Source organism: Poromitra crassiceps, assembly GCF_964638095.1.
Source record: "Poromitra crassiceps genome assembly, chromosome: 22".
Lineage (NCBI taxonomy): Eukaryota > Metazoa > Chordata > Actinopteri > Beryciformes > Melamphaidae > Poromitra > Poromitra crassiceps.
In genome coordinates, this window is record NC_139647.1 from 5,756,187 (window position 1) to 5,776,992 (window position 20,806).

At 41.1% G+C, this 20,806-nt stretch overlaps 1 protein-coding gene across 1 annotated transcript; it reads left to right on the forward strand.

Moving 5' to 3' along the window:
• Positions 1-275: 275 nt before the first annotated feature.
• LOC310796116 (orexin receptor type 2-like) lies at positions 276-12,360 on the forward strand (the record flags this gene model as incomplete). Its single annotated transcript, XM_083658263.1, has 13 exons — positions 276-486; positions 873-1,051; positions 3,062-3,305; positions 4,204-4,319; positions 5,658-5,869; positions 6,078-6,199; positions 6,718-6,908; positions 8,156-8,309; positions 8,576-8,692; positions 9,585-9,740; positions 9,932-9,991; positions 10,907-11,222; positions 12,093-12,360. The coding sequence occupies 13 exons, from the start codon at positions 276-278 to the stop codon at positions 12,358-12,360; spliced, it is 2,346 nt and encodes a 781-aa protein (XP_083514389.1).
• Positions 12,361-20,806: the final 8,446 nt, after the last annotated feature.

Below are 20,806 nucleotides of genomic sequence, written 5' to 3' on the forward strand. Positions count from 1 at the left end.
ACAGGACACTGACAACAGGAGACTGACAAGAGGACACTGACAACAGGACACTGACAACAGGACACTGACAACAGGAGACTGACAACAGGACACTAACAACAGGACACTGACAACAGGACACTGACAACAGGAGACTGACAACAGGACACTGAAAAGAGGACACTGAAAAGAGGACACTGACAGCAGGACACTGACAACAGGACACTGACAACAGGACACTGACAACAGGACACTGACAACAGGACATAAAGGACAGATATAGTGTATCATTAAGGATGTCTGGGATCAGCATACATGATTGCTATGAGTGTCTGTCTACAGATGTGAGCAATAGCACAGAGTTGCACCTGCACTCTCATGTGGACGAGGACGATGAACTTCTGAGATACATCTGGAGAGAGTATCTACACCCCAAACACTACGAATGGGTTCTCATTGCAGGATACATCATTGTCTTCTTTGTGTCACTTATTGGAAACTCACTAGGTAGGTTGTCTCCTTGATAAACATCTTTTACGTTGATACTTGGTGCTGCAGTCGAACCTAACCTGTTATACATACATACAGCACACGTATGGTTTTGTATCATATAGACTCTATATTCAAACTGACATGAGCTAATTAAGTTCCACTACATTTTCCAATTAGCCAAAATATATTCCATGGTCAGTGGGAAACCTTCTGTTCTGTGACACAAGGATTAATTAAAACTCTATGACGGGAATATAATATAATTTTAATTCAAACTCTATGACTGACAGCATGCCTTCACTGAAAGTAAATTAGTAAATTAGTAAAAAGTTTTAGTTTGGATAATCTGTGATTGTACATTATTTCAGTTTGGATAATCTGTGATTGTACATTATTTTCAGTTTGCTTTGCAGTGTGGAAAAATCATCACATGCGTACCGTGACCAACTATTTCATAGTGAATCTCTCCTTTGCTGATGTCTTGGTCACCATCACCTGCCTCCCTGCGAGTCTTGTGGTCGACATCACTGAGACGTGGTTCTTTGGAAACACATTGTGCAAAGTTCTACCATATCTGCAGGTAAGAGATATTAACCCCCCCCCCCATAAAATTAAATTTGCTGATTTAACCATGCAACAGCAACAGAAAGGCTAAATAACAATATAAGGCTACTAGCTGGTTCAAAATGGACACACACGCACGCACGCACGCACACACACACACACACACACACACACACACACACACACACACACACACACACACACACACACACACACACACACACACACACACACACACACACACACACACACACACACACACACACACACACACACACACCAGACCTGCCAACATTAGGCTGTGAAAAAGAGGACCCCTTTGAAAAATAATTTTTCCCTTGCCAAAATTTAGCCAAAATTTGGAGTATTTTTTAGCTACATTCCTGACAAGCTAGCATGACATGGTTGGTACAAATCGATTCCTTAAGTCTTCTAGTTTCATATGATACCAGAAACTTTACTCTGGCTTTAAAACCCAGCCTGCTGCAGCCTCTGAAAGTAAATATACAAAATTGTGATGTTTCCCAAATATCGCGATATTTCCGAAAATCGGCCCAAACCGGCAACTGCTCAGGGTTGATGTGTATGTAAAAACTGTTGTCTGTAAAAAAATAAAAATATATATATTTTGCAATTCTCTGGCGGACCACCAGGCGGAGCCCCGCGGACCACAGTTTGGGAACCAATATACAGGATCTTAGCAAATGACACCTGATCCAGCCACCATTTTCACTGAAAAGGTTTATGAATACAGGCCATGACCCGCATTTCCCTCAGCCTTGCATTGTCTTTAATTTGCATAGCAGACAGTTTTCTCACGTCCCCTGAGATGTGAGATGTGAGATATGTCAGATAGGATATGTGAGACCTTTGATGGAATCCCCACGGGGATTTTGTGCTCTGGGAGTGTTTTGCTGTCTCTGTTTTCAAAGTGCTATTGGAGCATCCTACCCACTCAGAGGTCCTTCACCTTCTACCCACTCAGAGGTGGCCTTCATCTTCTACCCACTACTCAGAGGTGGTCTTCATCTTCTAAGGACCTATAAATATGAAGTGAATGGGGGGGGGGGGGTGTTTGTAGATGTAAAAGCACCCCTCTACCACTGCGGTAGTCTCGCTAGCCAGCCTCTCTTCCCTTCCGTCAGAGAGTCTGGCGCCGCAGGTTTCCATTGTGGGATTGCGAAAAAAATGCTCTGTTTGGGTTAACCAATCATCCTCGTCTTGGGCGGTGCTTAGCGTTAGTGCCCTTGGAAAATAGTTTCGGGGTGGAACTTTCTTTATTGCATTCCAAATTTTCTTCAAAACTTGCCATTTTCAGCGTGTAGCAACGAGTTAGCCTGTAGGTTTCTGCCGTTAGCTTTCTATGCTAGCTAGTTAGCTTCGTTGTTTTCACATTCGGCGGCCGGGAGCATTACAGCGACACACATGGGAGCTGATTGACATGGTCGGAGCCAATGACAGAGCGTGTGAGAGACAGAGCTTGCAAGCGGGGGAGCGGATATCCTGCTGCCACCGAAACAGCCGCTCGAATGGGAGAGCAGCTTTAGAGCAGGGGAGGGCTTATCCCTGTTGCCTGTTTCCATGGCGCCAGACTCTGACGGAAGGGAAGAGAGGCTGGCTAGCGAGACTACCACCGCGGAGACCCGGCTTCAATTCCCGGTAGCGGTACTTCTGGCTTGGTCAGACCAGACGTTACTATACAGACACAACTGGTCGTGTCTGCATGTGGGGAAGCTCCTGGTCGCTGCACCAGCGCCTCCCCTGGTCGGCCGGGGCGCATGCTCTGGGGGGGGGGTTTGACTGGGGTGGGGAATAGCGTGATCCTTCCATGTGCTACATCCTTCCGGTGCAACTCCTCGATGTCAGGTGAAAAGAAGCAACTGGCGACTGCACATGTATCAGAGGGAGCATGCTAGCCTAGTCCACAAGTTGATTCAATTTCCACCCCTTTTCCCACTGGCGCCACCCGCCGCACTAGTTTTGTCAGCAACTTACTAACCAGTATTATTTTCTTTTTTCCCCCTAGACCATCTCTGTTTGTGTGTCAGTCCTAACGCTGGCTTGCATTGCTCAAGACCGTTGGTATGCTATCTGCCATCCACTCAAGTTCAAGAGCACAGCCAAGAGAGCCTGCAGGAGCATCGTGCTCATCTGGGTGGTGTCCTGCATCGTCATGACTCCCCAGGCTGTGGTGATGGAGTGCACCAGGCTCCTCCCCCAACTTACAAACAAGACCCGCCTCTTCACAGTGTGCGATGAACACTGGGGAGGTTCGTTTCCGCTGCTACAAAGGCTTCTCAATCCAATCATGACATCATGTCAAGTCTCTTGTGTACTGACAGATAGGGGGCTGGGTATTGGCAAGGACCTCACGATACGATACGTATCATGATACATGGGTCACGATACGATTGTATCACGATGCATTGCGATACAATACATATTGCGATCTATTGCAATACTCGACATAATTGACTGAAAATAAAAAAAATAGAGCTAAAAATACAACACACTGTGTACCACCCAGGTACTGTAATAATATGTACATCACTTTATACTGATAACTTAGTGGACAAATTGAGTCAAAACTACGGAGTGTTGAGTGCGTTACTGAACACACTGAAATAAAAAGTATTCTTATTGTGTCACTGAACACACAGCTGTGCAAAACAATTGATATGGCGATATATCACGATATTCTTCTGAAATATCGATACGGTATTGCGGAAAAAAGTATTGCGATATATTGCCGCATTGATTTTATTGCACAGCCCTACTGACAGATGTAGGCTTAAGATAAGGCTTAATCTGAGATCAAATGAGACTTTAGGAGTAAAGGGATAAGTTTCCAATTTGTTTCTGCAACAAACATTAGTAACCGTGCATGTTAAGATCGACCTGCATTTCAACTGATATATTCAACTCCATACATGTACAGCAGTGTTGCCATTTGCACGCTACATTTCATGGACAACATTTGAACAACCTCCTCTTCACTCATATTGATTACAAATAACGATGTCGATCGAGTCAGCCAGCTCCTTCAGTTTCACACGCAGCAAACATCTCCTTTGTACTGTATGAGAATAAGCCTTTACATCCTCTCTCTCCAGCCTCTCCCAAAGTATGATCGTCTAAACTTGTTTTTGTGTGTCCTTCTTTCAACAGCTGAGATCTACCCCAAGGTGTATCACACCTGTTTCTTCATCGTCACATACCTGGCACCATTATGTCTGATGGTCCTGGCATACATCCAAATATGTCACAAGCTGTGGTGTCAACAGGTGTGCATTCACGTCTCGTACAATACCATGTTGTAAACATCAGAGTCACAATGAGCAGCATCCCTGGCACGCTGATAGTAGGCCTACTGTAGGCCACATTGTGAAGTAGGACGTCATCATGCGAGGACCACCAGAGGCTTCACTCTCTGCGCCAGCGTCAAAAGTTTTGTCGTGACTGGGGAGGCGATGCTGCGCTTCTACAGAGCTACTATATGAATATAATAATAATAATCATTAATATTTATCTCAGTGGTGTGCTACTACGCCAATATAACTGCCTTTGAAAGGAGACAGAGTTGTTCATCAACGATCAATGAACAAGATGTTCATTGATCGTTGGCTCTGACCTTTCTTCTGTGTCCTCCATAATATGTCACATGCATCAAACGTAAGACGCAGAAGGTGATGGCGACCCCTCACCCTGCTAGCTCCCTGTTCAAACCCCCTCCGGTAGGAGATAAGTGTAGGACATCTTGCCTCAGGAACAGCACATTCTGAGGCCATTTACACCTGGCATTAACCTGGTTTTCTGCCATCAGATTGCAATCAGATTGTGCTTGATCACATTAGCCTGATTTCATTTACACCTGGCGTTAACATGTTTTTCCTTATCCAGATAACATCCGGATAACTTATTAACAGCCAAAATGGTTGTCCTCTCAATCTGCATACAGCTGCTGTATCCAGATTGAGAGGACACTTGCATTTACACTTGTGTTCAATGTGTATACAATGCATGGTGGTCAGGGATCTGATCGGTTTGGCCGATCAGATTGCAATCCGTCTTCAATGTGTCTTGGGGGCGTTTACACCTGTAGCCTACCGTACTTTCAAGTGGTCAACCACAATCTGATTGCAATCTGATGGCAGAAAACACATGTTAACGCCAGGTGTAAATGGCCTTACTGTATCCTGAGGCTGTTCACATACTGTATCGTGAGGGTGTTCGATAGCTAATAGAACTCGGACACAAGCACTAACAAGCACTTTGAAAGTATATATATATATATATATATATATATATATATATATATATAGGTATAGGAGGCTAGCAACACATAGCAACAAGTACGTTAAAACAAATGAAGGCACAACATAATGTATACTTTACAGTAGGTTCATCATATCATGTACGATATGTTTGAATATATAAATGGGATAACTGTTTCCGCTGTTCTTATTTTCTTTTTTTTTATTACTTATGTGTGTTTTCTTATGTGTGTTTTCTGTCCGTTTTTAATGAGCTGCACTGAGGCTAATTCCTATATCAACTGTGTTGACACAGCAATACATTCTTGAACCTTGAATATTGTATGTCTGCATATATTTGATCAACAGATTCCTGGAAGCTCATCAGTGTTGCAGAGGAAGTTGCGATCCATCCAGTGCTCAGCCGCGGGCCCGGGGCCCGGTGAGTCAGTCCGGGTCAGAACCACTGCTGAGATCAAACAGGTCCGGGCCCGACGCAAGACAGCCCGCATGCTGATGGTGGTGCTGTTTGTGTTTGGCCTGTGCTACCTGCCCATCAGCGTGCTCAATATCATGAAACGGTAGGTTACTGTAAGTAGGTTACTGCAGAGTTCAAAGATCAAATCATCATGTCAATACAGAGTGATCCACTATGTGTTAAGCCAGATTCACACTGTGACATTTTACTATGCTCTTACTGATGAACTTTCATGTCATGGCAGATATTGTATTAGACAACACAGATTCCTACTGTAATCTGTTAATAAATGACATCCTTACTAACTGCAGAGTCTTTGGGACGTTCAAGAACACAAACGACAGAGAAACGGTGTATGCGTGGTTCACTTTTTCACACTGGCTCATATATGCCAACAGCGCAGCGAATCCAGTCATCTATAATTTCCTGAGTGGTAAGTTTGTGACCTGCCTCTTCGTTCAACGTTACACCATTTCTGTGATTCCATCACCCCCTCTGCTGGACAGTATGGCTACAGCAATACAAGTTGCCCCTGCATTGCTCTCTTTAGGATGATCTGCATTTACGGTTATTATCAGTTATCATACACAAGGTTGCATTCATTAGAAGAATGCCTCTTCTGAAATTACAGTCTTATGCCATTAAAGTGTTAGAGTGTTAAAGCCATATAGCTCACAATTGATCATGAAAGGGTCAACACTCAACATTGTAATTGCATGATTGACAATTGCACCTCGACGTGGCTGAAAATCATCACAAGTCAATAATGAAAGATGATATTTTCATAATGACACAAGTCAATCGAACCTTCAAAATAGTCACGGGCGGAAAGTGATTCATGATTAAAAAGGGATTAAAAAGAGTCACAAATGCTAATGTTCACTGCAAACTGTATAAAGGGCTCAAACTGAAGGGTGTTGACATGAAAAATATGTTTCAATTTCTCCACAGAGAAGTTCAGAGAGGAGTTCAAAGCTGCATTTTCCTGTCATGGTTTTGCTCGGGACCAAAATGGAACAAACAGGACAAGGACCAGAACGAGCACTGCCAGTCGCATAGCCCTGTCAACTCGTGTCAACATGGACTCACACACATCAGATCAGACTGTGGTCCAGCCCCCTGCTGTGGAGCTGGAATCAGCAGTCTGTGTTACACAGGACACAGACATTCACTGTTGTCATCTTAAAGGTAAAGAATGAAATATATAGGCTATTGAAGCTGATCATAAAATAGAAGATGGAAACATTCAAGTCCCAAAATAATTCTTTATGTTTAGTGAATTTTAATTTGGGTCAGGATATGCACTGCAGTAGATAGCTGGGCAGACACTGTACCGTACGATTTGAGAAATCATATTGTTTAATTGCATCTCCTACTGTACGACTAAATTGATTTAAAGTCAAAGCTCACGAGTTTGGTCCGACTCTCAAGCCTGACCTGAGTGCTCACACTGTACATACTGTAGGCCTTATTAAAACTGCTTGTCATATGCACAATTGTCAATAAAGATTTGTTTGAAAGCTCCGAGTGTGTAACCAAATGAATGGGAGTCCTCGTGAGTAAGGATTGAACAGACAACATGGATAGCTTAGAATCAGGCCCGTAGCCAGGGTTTGAGAAATACCGAGGTCATTTTAGTGTGGCGTGGGGGGTCATGACAATTTTGTCCATTTTAAAGTAAAATGCTTCAATCTGGTGCCCTTTGAGAGCAAAATTAAGAGGCTAGATCTATAAAGAACTACAGACATCATGTTAGATTAATATCCTCTTTACTGTGCTGTTGCTTTAAATAAATGTCTCCCCACATAATATATATTCTGCATACAGGTGACATATGGCAGGATACTGCTCAATTAAATACAATGGCCCATCTACACAAACATCACTTACAGGGGAGTTACTTACCCATTCACTTCAATAGAACTGTCCCCAAAGTCTAGCCCCAATCTAGCCCCAATGCAAAATGTGAATGTTGTGGTGAGTTATGTCTCTTCCCTCTATATAGCACACAGAGAGGAAGCAAATTGTTGCATTTCTGATCAACTATGTCATATATCATGTTATTTATGAGGGCTTTAAAACATCAATGACAGATGAATAGATCTATTATTATTATTATTCTTTTTCGAAAATACAGAGGTCATGACCTCGGTGTCCTCAATGGTAGCTATACGGGCATGCTTAGAACAGGGCTTTTCAAAGTCTGACACTGCCTGGAAATCCTGGAACCCTTCCCCCCAAGTTTACTTGCTAAATGAAAACATTAAGGTCACTATAAACTCACTACTGACTACCTCAGCACACTCTATGTCATTATTGGAATATTATAGAGAGGTCCTTGAGGTGTGAGTGGTTAGTGCATCATTTTAATTCATTTTGTGGGGTGCAGCTGCAGCCTTCAGTAAATGTGTTGCTGGTGGTGGGAGTGTCGCCCAGACTAAATACTGACACCCAGCAGAGGGACAGGGCAGTTGCAGCAGACCAGGAGCCTCACACAGCAGCGACCATGCAGCCAACACGTTTGGCAGCTGCAGTCATTCTTGGTGAGTCTGATTCAACTGTATTTTGTGAACTTTGTGATTGTGATTTTTCTTTTTCTTTGCAGTAACAGCTGCAACTTATTGATCTCACTGCAACCCAGTGTGTGTTGTCATGATAGATAATTATGGCTTATGCCTATCATGATCCATATACAGTTAAACCTGTCTAACCACCTGGGAAGGCAAATACATCATAACAAATATTCATGCATTGTCAAGAAAAAGTGTCTTGTAAAATTATTAATGATAGTGATATACTTATCTTTCAGGAGTTGTTATTTCTCAGATATCCAGCATCAAGATTTCATCTAAATCTTCAGACTGTTTGGCTGTTTTGGACAACTGCATGTCAGACTTATGCAAGATCGAACAGGCATTTGTCAGTTGTGAGGTTAATGGTAAAAAATGACACATTTCTAATTTCTAATTCTTGTTGGCAGGGACTGGATCACAATGCTGTCCCTATGCTAGTGGCATTATTCAATTGATGGTTAAATTGCAGCAAAGAGGGCTTAGGTCATGAGCTATTCAATTGAATTGCAGCCCTTGGAGTATGGTTGAAACGTAATACTGAGGCAATAGCCTGCAGCGAAGTCTGTAACGACCAAATAAATCATCATAAATAGGCCTTCCCCTGTCTTCGGATTTTAAATTGCTGTGACGACATTAGAAAGAAACTGAATTGTAAAGAACGTAGTATTATGTAAGTGAATTTGAAATGTCTAACACGAAATTCTGCATAAATCCATATAATTCACCCCTTGCCATGACATTTTGTCACACTGATGGGAGTCTATTGTAACATCTGGCCAGGAACTACAGATGTAAGCTACGCTTTTGGCTTATTATTATGGCATACAGCAATGTTGATTAAGATGCATTATCCCTCTCATGAATAACTAACTAACTAACTAACTAACTAAATAAATAAATAAATAAATAAATAAATAACTAAATAAATAAATAAATAAAGAAAGAAAGAAAGAAAGAAAGAAAGAAAGAAAGAAAGAAAGAAAGAAAGAAAGAAAGAAATACATTTCAAGTTCAAGTTCTATATCAGATCCTGGAGTTACAGCAGTAGCAGGTTCGTAGAAACACCTGTTGCACAGAGAAGAAAGAGCCCATGTGCTGGTGGAAAACCCTGTTTATCTGCCTCCCTGTTGTTGTGTTATTCTAGATGTCATGTGACTATATGTGTTATTCTAGATGTCATGTGACTATATATATATAATGTGTTATTCTAGATGTCATGTGACTATACATAATGTGTTATTCTAGATGAAAGGTGCCAAATTAAAGGCTCAAAGGTCTGTAACATGACCATCCAGACCATCCTGAACCAATTCCCTTCTCTGCAAAGGTGTATGTGTGCCTGGGAGGAGGAGCCCTGTGTCTCTATACAAGCTCTCGCCACACAATGCCACCAAAAGCCAGGTGCAGTATTCTCACTATTCTTTGTGATAAGCATTAATAGCTAAAATGAGCGTTTTGTTGACTAAAGGGGGTCCAGTGTGTATGAGCTCAGACTGAGACGATTGTGTTACAGGGAGGCTGTTGTGAACAATAGATTTCATATCATAGACATTTGTTGGGTAAGAGTTAATCATCCCTCCTATTGTGTGTAGCTCTGCAGAAGAGGAGCACCTCCGTGACGGACTGGCAGTCTAGCGGTCTAATAGGCTACGGTAATATGATGTCATCATGCTCTAAGGTCAAATGGATCACTGTGACAGGGACTGGTGTTTTGGCTAACAAGTAGGCCAAGGCCATTTTTCAGATTGCAATCTTTCAGATGTGTCATACATTGGAATCTGAAAATAGTTGAAAAGAAGATTGCTTATGCTCATTTGAATGTTCGTACTACCAAAAGCAACATTCAGAGAATATCAGTTTCCAATCGATCAATTAATAAATAAATAAATCAATCAATCAATCAATCAATCAATCAATCAATCAATCGATTTCATATTTAATAGCGCCAAATCATAAGAGTTATCTCAAGGCACTTTACAAATAGAGCAAGTAGAAGACCAGGCTTTTTATTTTATACCCAATATACCCAATACTAACTTAATAATTCTCACATGCACTGGCGATTTTTACTGCGGGTCATGTGGCAAATCACCCTGAAAGTTGTTGAACAAGCTTGGTTTGCCCTGAAAACAAGCTTAGTTTGCTAACAAATGAGTATTTAGTGATCCTAAACTGTTTGTTATATTAAGTGCATTATTCAAGATCTAAACTTGTGTAATATGAAAGAAATATATAGCTTAATTTGTGCGATTTCACGGTTGCCTACTTGTTACTCCTTTCACCAGAATGTGTCACAAATGACAAAGTTATTGATCAAAATCAGTCAATGCACATACAGTGATGTCTTTGTTAACCCATTGATACCTGATGCAGCATTTGCGTGTATATCCCTCATTTGTGTGTGTATCCCTTTAAGACCGTGAACCGCGTCACGTGGTTCGCGGTCTTAAAGGGATACACACACAAATGCTGCATCAGGTATCAATGCGTCAATTGATCAAAATGAATGCACATACAGTGATGTCTTTGCAAAGGACAAACACACTCTGACTTTCTTGTGATGACAGTATATGACGGTGCCGGATCCTGCTTGAAACAAATGAATGTCTGCCTCCAAGATGAAATGTGCAACAGGCATCTGGTGGGCCTTCTCCAGGCGTGCGCTGCAGACCAGTGCAACAACACCCTCTGTCAGCAGGTCACGCAGCACTTCTATGCTGGCATGCCGTACAATGTGGCAGAGATGCTGGTGATGTGTGAGTGTGAGCCATGGGATCAGGGCTGTGTGCGCATGGAGAGCACCCTGCAGAGCGGCACATGTGTTGAGGAGATCTGGACATGTCAGGACGGCCTTAACCGCTGCCTAGGGGACCGGCACTGCAGGTATGCTTCCAAGAGCTTTCTCTCCATCGCTGAACTTCATTGGAATAAAATCAGAAACGGAAAAAAAAAAAAAAGCTGTGTGTTGTTAGACTGAATCGCTACTGCAATTCAAAGTGTGGTAAAAGCCTGTGTATTGTGCTGATCAAGGATGTGGCCCCTGTGTTTGGTGCAGTGGAGGGATAGTAGCTTTTTTTGTCCAAGTTTGATCTAGTCTGGGGCCAAAAGCATAGGATCTGGTCTTCCGGTAGCAGATCCAGCAGATCCGGCTTTGCAGATCCACAAAACAATTCTGCTCTGAAAACAGGCCGTCATCGTAAGTTGTAAATAAATGTGATGCAATTTATCTATATAAATAAAATTAACTAAGACCATATAAAACCATCTTTCTATGGGGGAACGAAAATACAGCCGTCTTAGAGAGGAAGACCGAGGCAGCAACTAATGGACACCAGGACACCAGACTCTTCTCCTTTGAGAGAGAGCCTGGTGGTGACACCTGGTGGTGACCCCAGGTTAATGATTTATCTAAACTCACACCAATTAGTTACTGCTGTTTGCCTTTGTAGGACAGTGAAGAAGACTTGTGGCATCCTGAATGAGTGGCAATTTAAGAAATGATATTACAAGAAGTATTGGTAATTCTGATTCATGATTAGAAATCTGTTCTGATTGGTGTCCTCATGGACGTGGCTCAAGGCGCAGACCACACACACTTTGACATTATTGATTTGAATCAGGCCCGTGAGTCACAAATCGCATATAGCTCCTTTGAAGATGATCAGTTTTTTCTATACATTTTAAACATGTATTCTTCCTAAACACCCATAAAGCAAACGTCTTTACCTGAGCATGTTCTCTCCAACTTACCAGCAACGTGTTAAAGACCTTCCAAGCCAAATGCTGGCATGCTGAAGACACACAGTGTGACGACGATGATGACAGAAGTGATGAGTGTATCAGTCAGAGGAATCCAGCTCTCATCCTTGGTGGGGATTTTGAATGTAAAAAGGCCTTCTTAGCCACGGTGGGCACAGCGCTTCAGCATCCTTGCACTTGCAAAGGCCTCTACCACGAAGACCTGCTCAAGTGCAACTTATTCCAGGACATATTTCATAACCGGTCTCACTTCAGTGAGTAGGTTTCTGATTGACAGGTTACAGCTGTTTTCATGTTGAATTTAACTGCTAATTTTAAGAGCCTTTTATTCTTATTTTAGTGATACCTTGGAAAAGCATTGGCACTCCTGAAATGAATGAATCTGAGCAACGTCACAAAAGGGGAACTGGTAAGTTTCCATCTGCTTTTCAAACATTCATAAATGTTTTATAAATGTAAAATGTGGCTTTTTCTTCACCAGGATGTTGATATTTTGTCTTTTCAGATTATCTGCTTATATATGCTATTGCATACGTGTTACTTACTGGAGTTGTTTTACTAATGCCCATGGTTGTTTTCTATAATGTATGGTAAGTACATCAAGACAGGTCAACACAAAATGTATAGTCATTATAATACATTTTACATACATACATTTTACATACATCTTCTTTCTTTTTTATCTTGTAGGATGTTGAGAAGAAGAGATCAAACAAAATTTCACCCTCCTAAAAAAAGCAATATTGTTGTTATTCTCTGATGTTCTGACGTGTCTGTACTGTATGTAGTGTACTGTGAAAACTGACAGTTCAAAAAATGTTATTTTTTGTTTTTGCTACAAGTGAAATGTTTTATGGTCACTCAGATTCAGTAGGTCATGGGTTGGCTTGGTTCCAGCCTTAAAACTCGTTATATAAGGATTTTTCAAAATGATTATGTAGGAAAAATTAATGGGGACCCGGAACTCTTCCTGGGCAGGAGATCACATGACTGTTCAGCTCTATAAGGTTTCTATGAGAATAATCCATTCCACTCAAAGTGTGTTTTTTAATAAAACCCTATCTAAGGGGGCTGATAAAAATGAACTTTGATATATTTCAGAAATGAATGTAAAATGCTACATGTAAGATGTTTTGTACCGCAGGATTTGTTGTATGGCAGAGATTCTTTTGTAATGAAATTGACGTGTGATCTCAGTCGATAATGTTTCTTCTCCTTTGGTGTCAGAGGGGAAACCATGAAAAACGTTATATCTTTCTATAGAAAATGATCAATGTCAAGAAAACACCTTAATTAGCAGTCATTTCAATGGTTTCACAACCCCTTGTACTTTCAATCAGTGTAATACAATACCAGTGGGTCTGACGTGTTCCACGTTGGATTGAGTCATTTTTTGTTGTCATCTTGTGATGATTCCTGCCAGTATATCTGAGAATAAACATCTCCCTTGAAATCCCACGATTTGATGAATATGACTAATCTAATCTAAGAAATGACACTAGTGTTGGTCCCCCTGCTTGCTACACCTCTTTAGCTGGCTCCTCCTCTTTAGAGGCAAGGCTTAACAGAGACTCTATGCAAATTAATCATCAACACAATCTGTTGCATTGGATGGTCTTTGAATGGCATTGCTTTATTCAAACACTTCAATCTTTCAACTGAGCACATTAAAACACAACTGAAAGATTTAAAAAGGTGCTAAGTGCACTTTAACGTCAATTTTGAGACATTAGTATAATCCTTATATAAAAGTGAGCAAGTGGGCAATATCTGTCTGTCTGCTTAAGTCGGACTGATAACATACAACATAATTTGAGTTTATCCAGGTGAGATATTAATAATGTAATGACCAGTGTTGGGAGTAACTAGTTACTAAGTAACTAGTTACTAAACTAGTTACTGTAACTTAACTACTTTTTGCAGTAACTAGTAATCTAACTAATTACTTTTCAAATTTGGTAACTCAGTTACAGTTACTAAAATAGTAACTGGGCTAGTTACTAGTTACTTTATAGGACATGGAAACAATGGACAACTTCAGAGGATTATCCGGTTTCTGATCCTCAGACCTCGTTCAGGGAGAGAGCTGCAGCTGCAGCCAGAGAGCCCCAGAGGCTAATGACCTTGGGTAGGCTATAAGCCTCTCCAATAAGCGAATGTTCAATGCCACACTGTAACACAATCGAAGCAGACTTTTAAAAGTAACGCAAAAGTTACTTTCCCTAGTAACTAATTACTTTGGAGCAACTAGTATAGTAAGGGCATCTGTATGGGCTAGGATAGAGAATCCCCCTGTTGAGTGGAAGGCACTCTTGTCAGTCCACTCTCGGTTCACCACCAGTGCGGGTCAGGGTATCCGCCAGTCCCGCGCTGCGGAAGAGCTAATTTAATGTAGCGTTATGCTGGACACGCTGTGAACCGCGCGCTGCGTTCGGCGGGTGCACGCGCTCTCTTGCTCTTGTTGGGCCATGGTTATTATGGTACAGTCATAAGTTTGTTCAGAATTAATGAGACCCCCCATAATACATTTTTTGTGTTATTTTCATATTTCTTTGGTTATTCAAGCAGTATTGTGTCACTGAACAGAGCGCCTGTAATCTCAGTGCTTTTTGGGGGAATATTACCAGGTTTAACCAGTAGGCGGCAGTAGCTACGCAAGGAGGTTTTTCACATGCGCTCGCGCTGTAAGACTTTCATAGAAGAAGAAAGCTGCGTGAGGTGAAACCACAGTAGCACTGTTCGTGAACATTAAAACAATATTCCGCCTTTTCAGGTGAGCAATGGTAATCGGCCAGGTTGTCAAATACTGTTTGTAACTTTATGTGAATTCGTCAGTATGTTGAATGTTGTTGTGTAATGTTAGGGTCAGTTGTTTGCTAGCTTGGCATGCGGATTAGCCTAGCATGTTTAGCTACTGTTTGCTAGCAAACGGGTAATTTAGCATTATAGAGTCATGTTTGAGCTTTTGTTATTTTAAGCTGTAATGGTTTCGCTAATGTTAGGGATAATCAATTAGTATAAAAGATGGTGCTTTGTTTGTTTATTAATGTTATTTCTTGTTTTTCTTTCATTAGAATAGCCTACAGTAAAAGTCATTTTCTGATCAATACAAATGTGTTAGCTGTAAGACTTGAAGAAGAAGAAGAAAGCTGCGTGAGGTGAAAGCACAGTAGCACGGTTGGTGAATGTTAAAACAATATTCCATGTATTTTCAGACAAATCTTTATTAAAATATGTGCACCTGGATCTGGCCTCAGGCTCCATCATTCAAGTGTGCAACACTCTCTCTTGCTGTTTGACATCAGACTACACCAAATACTTAGAATAAGGTCGGTCTGAAGGCATGTATTTGTTTCTGACTCTGGGAAAGTGGAGGGAAAAAATAGTAAATGATCTCTTTAACCAAATCACACACATTTAGGTTATTCGATGTTATCTCCTTTTGATAACTAATGAAATAATGATATAATGTTAACTTCCATTCACTGAGCCTTCCCTGAAACTGTTTTGGAGCCCCCCTGGAAAGGTCCCGCCTCTCACTTAGAAAACCTCTGTTTTAGATCATTGTTTTAATATCACAATTGTCTGTTACAGGATGACCTTACTCTTACGATGAGTCAAGAGAGTGGACAGTTGAGGGAGGAGGACACATCAACACCAAGGGAGGTGTTGTGGGGACAACTGAGGCCATTCCTGGACAAACTGTCAGGTGTGCAGTGTGCTTGTTTACATTTTTTTGCAGGGAGACTGTTGGTGTCTCTCTCTCACACACACGCGCACACACACACACACACACACACACACACACACAGGTCATGTGTACCATACAGTATACAGCACAAATCCTCCATCTTTCCACCCATGGCTCTTGGAAGGGTGGGAATCACACGTTTGATCTCAATATAATACTACATGTATATGGATTCATTGGACAATGATGCGATATTTGCCGATATCACGATTTCTATGGATTCTATTGGATTCAGGGGCTGCGATCGATATTAGACGATATGCATTTATTCATATCCAAGATGTTTTCACTGTGCATCCATCCAGACTAGGGCTGCACGATATATCGTTTACACATCGTCATCACAATGTGCGCATGCGCGATAGTCACATCGCAGGACGTGCAATGTCAAAAGCAAATTAACTCGTCATGTTGCTTGATAAACTCTCACTTTAGGGGTAGCCTACTGAGTGAAATGAGGTTCTCTCAAAGGAGAGAGACGCCCCGCTACTGTACTCACTCATTTAGTGCTTAGCTTCAACACAACAAACATGCAGAGACCTAAATTGAATTATTTTTGCTTATGTTGCGTTGCTGACAGTAGCCCGTCTGTAAACGATGTGATTGCGGAGGCGGACTTGTCCACAGTTTGCAGCGCACTCGCATACAGCAGGCTGGCTGCTGTAACTCAACATGTCCGTGGAGTGGAGATAGGCTATTTACTCTTGAAACACCAAAAAGCAAGACCGCAACTTACAGTATAATGACACGAAGGCTAAAGTGATTACTGAGAAGTAGGGATGGGCATCGAATTTCGAATTTTCGAATAATCGTTGTTATTATCAAGGTCGACTTTTATTATTGAAATTCGAAATTCGAAAAAAAAAAAAAAAAAAAAAAATTTTTTTTTTTGAGTGAAATGTTGCATTGTCTCCCCTGATTCTAAGTACCGGTATAGTCAAATCGCTATAAGCATTTTAAGCAAGGTTTATGGAAAAATGAATGGCGGATGAAATCCCATGAAGAGGGAGAGGGGGTGACTTTGGCACCCCTTTGGCACTCAGACCTGAGCCTACTAAATATTTAATGAACCACAACCACTCATGATTGTCAAAACTGTTTTTTATTTTCGAAAATGTCAATGTAAAAAAAATTAAAAATGTAAAATTTTTTTTTTTTTTTTTTTTTTTTTTACATTTTTTTATTTATTTTCGAAATTCGAATTAAATTCGAATTTGGCCAGCGAATTTCGAATAGTGTTTTTGCTAGAAATGCCCATCCCTACTGAGAAGTTGTCCGTGTATCACTGCGGCTGTCTCTCCCCTTCAGTCTCTGATATTGCATCACATGATAGCAGTAACGTTACGGTAGAGTTAATCATAGACATAGCGACTTATTTACACAAAACATGTCAGTGAAAATAAAAAGACAATAGACATAGCTGGGCAATTAAATGTATATTTATTACTTTTCACGAATGAATTGTTTGTCACCGGTCGGCTGCATGTGAATCCTCGTCTCTCTGTACTGCCAGCCTTGCGCTCAAAAACCGGAACTCCGCAGATGCGGAGTGTACCACTTGGTCGTTTCTGGAGGGGGTTTCCGGGGGGTCAGACCAAGTGTGTAAAGTGGCAGGGGTGTTTCATTGTTGATTTATTGAAACGTTAGAAGAACGAAAGAAGTTGAAAGCAGTGATTATAATCAATGAAATCTAATGTTTTTCTGCAAATAGCATCATTGGGAGGTAGATTCTGGCACTCAATATTAGGGGTGGGCAATATATCAATTGTATATCAATATTGTGATATGAGACTATATGGTCTTAGATGTTGGACATGGTAATATGGTGATACAGCATATTGTCTTTCCCTGGTTTTAAAGGCTGCATTACACTAAGTGAAGTGTAGGCTAGTGACATTTTAAAGTAGAATGTCATAACTCACTCACTTTTTCATGTATGTAGCCTAAGTCATGGAAATCCATTGGTCAAAATGTGTATGCACCCTGATAGATGAGGCTCTGAGGCCTACAGTAGGCGACAGCCCAGTGGTTGAGAAACATTAAAATACCTAATTTCCCCTCCAAAATCAGATGGACTCCTCTACAAAATCATCCCAATCATTCTAGAAGTATTCTTTTCTTTAAAATAGAGCTATTCTGGTAATCTGTTGAAAATCTGTATTTTTTCATATCGCAATATATATCGCAGGGGCGGGGAATATCGCAATGTCAGTTTTTTCCAATATCGTGCAGCCCTAATCCAGACCATTTTCAAGACCAAAAAAGGAAAAAAGACCATCACTATAATAATGTCTTAACCTTTATTTGTATTTATTTTGTATGTATCCTTTATTTGTGAGTCCCATTGAGATGTTCATCTGTTTTACATGGAAGCCCTGGTCAAGAAAACAGTAAACAGAAGTTACAACAATACAACACAAAACCACAAAATACAATTACAAGGAATACATGCAAATATACAAATTACACAGTGTACAATCTCAAATAAAACAGCTACAAACGTCTGTTTTTAAAGACTGCAGCAGACTTTTAAACCCATCCAGAGGGTTGAGGACATCCAGGTTTGCATCTTTCTGGAGATGATTCCAGGACCAAGGAGCATAATAACTAAAAGCAGACTTCCCACATTCTGTGGAAGCGCGAGGAGGAACATTGAAAAGTACTCAATTCTGCACTATTGCTCTGCTAATAATGAAATAAATCATTATTTATGAATGATAGTAAAATATAAATGTCTGTACAGTATATACCGTAAAATACCAATTAGAAGCCGACTTCCAAATTGCCGCGGGTCCCATATATAAGCGGGGTCTGGATACATATTTTGTACATAAAAGCAGGTCCCAATTTGACGCCCGGTTAGTTTTTTCAATGTTTTCTTTTTACCTTTGCGACATCCTGTTGAATGCATCTCCCAAACACAACGAAGAAGGAAAATCGGATGAAGAAGACGAACAACGAGGAAACGGGAACAACGAGGAAAAAAAACACATGCACGAAACTTGCTGATCAAAATTCGTTTTCCCTCAACATCTGATGATTCTGAAAATTGTGTAGGCATTTCCTGAAGATTTTTATACACTAAAACCGACATCTCTGGTGTAATAATTATTTTGAGAAATGTGCCTATATGGTATGTTTCCCTGCCAGCGGGCATAGAAGTCGGCTTCTAATTGGTATTTCACCGCACACTGCAGCGGAGGGGGCAGCGCATGCAGCCAGCGGAGGAGGCAGCGCATGCAACAAATAATCTGCTCACATGATGATCATGTTCTCTCACCTTCAGCGGAGAAAGTTTAGTGGTAAATACCGGTAGGTCACAGTTCAGCTCAAATTTTATTTGATTTCATGTAGGCTACAGGCCAGAACTGGCATGCAATGTGCTCTGCTGCGCTGAGAGGGAGGCGCGGCTCTCCCCATAGACAAGCAATCGTGTGGGGGGCTGTAGCCAACTCATTAAAATAAATGGTTTAAATAAACAATTTCATACTATTTACAATCTTTTCTGAGCAATATTTTTGTACAAAAATAATTAAAGCAGGTCCCAAACTGCCGCAGGTCCCATATTGACGCGGGGTCTGGCTACATATTTTGTCAATTAACGCCCGGGCTAATAATTGGTATTTTACGGTATACTCAGTGACAGAATGCAATCCTTTGATCTGAAACACTGCAATTCCATATCAATGACCTTCAGAAAGGCTCAACACAGTGGACAGAATGAAGTGTAAAAACACCTTACTGCTGCTAAATTATGACTCCTCCCCCCTTTGTGGTTTATAAGCCAATCGTATGACTGATGATTTGGAGACATCTCTCCAGCCACCTTGTTGACCTGTGTTGTCTTCCTTTGTGCATGAACATGAGGGGAGTGGCTACAGCGTTAGAAACTTTCAAACTGCAAGGTTATTGGTTGCAATTGAAGGAGGGATTTTTACACCCAATCACAGTTAAAAAATATACACAGGCAAGTAATGATGTCACTGCAGTTGTGGTCTCGGCTGGTCTTGAAATAAAATCCAGAGTCCGGCTTGACCGAGACCGAGACAAGACCAAGACCGATGGAGGGCGAGTCCGAGACGAGACCGAGACCATCAAAATGTGGTCTCGAGACCAAGACCGGTCTCGAGTACTCAACACTACTCAGTATACACTGCTATGACAGTAATCACCTTTTTAGTTCATCACCTGTACATGTTACAATGAAACTAGAAAATTGTTAGTTTTCACACTTCTTAGTGATTAGTCAATGAAGTTTGTATGATCCCTGTTTTTTGCAACAAGTAGTAATACCATACATAAAAGAAAAACTATGTATATAAAGCAGAATACAGCATGTGTGTCATTAATCAGAATCTGGGTTTTAACGTTCCTTTAACATATTTTTCATGATCATTTTGTTGAGAAGAAGAAAGGTAAAGAGACATATTTACTGGGCTTTTTCCACAGACAGAGAGTTTGTCTAAGTCTTCTCTCAGTGGAGAGCTGAGCTCCATTTAACACATTGAGTGCCACAGCGCTTCAGTAAAATTGTCTGGAGCCTGTGCCAGATTCACTTCCATTCAATTGAAAACAGCTATAGAATTTTTTCTATTAGGGCTATATTGACAGGGCTGGACTTTAATGAAACATTGAACACTCCTGCTTCTTCCAAAGAAGAAATTTTGTTTCTAGACAGTTCCATTATGAAATGACAGCCTCTGAAAAAAGTGCACTTTCAAGGGTTTTCTGCCGTTTTTTTTTACTTTTCAAGATATAGTCACTTTTATGAATACCTTTTGCACTCTAATTTCGAGCACATTCACTGACTGGCTGGTGTTTTCTGATGTGGTGGCGTGGTGTGGTTTCTGTGCAGCCTGCGTGCCCCCCCCCCCCCCCCCCCTCTCCACCTCTGAGCTGCGGGCTCCTCCCCACACGCACAGAGTCTGTTTTCTCACAGACTCCGTTTTTGCCCCGG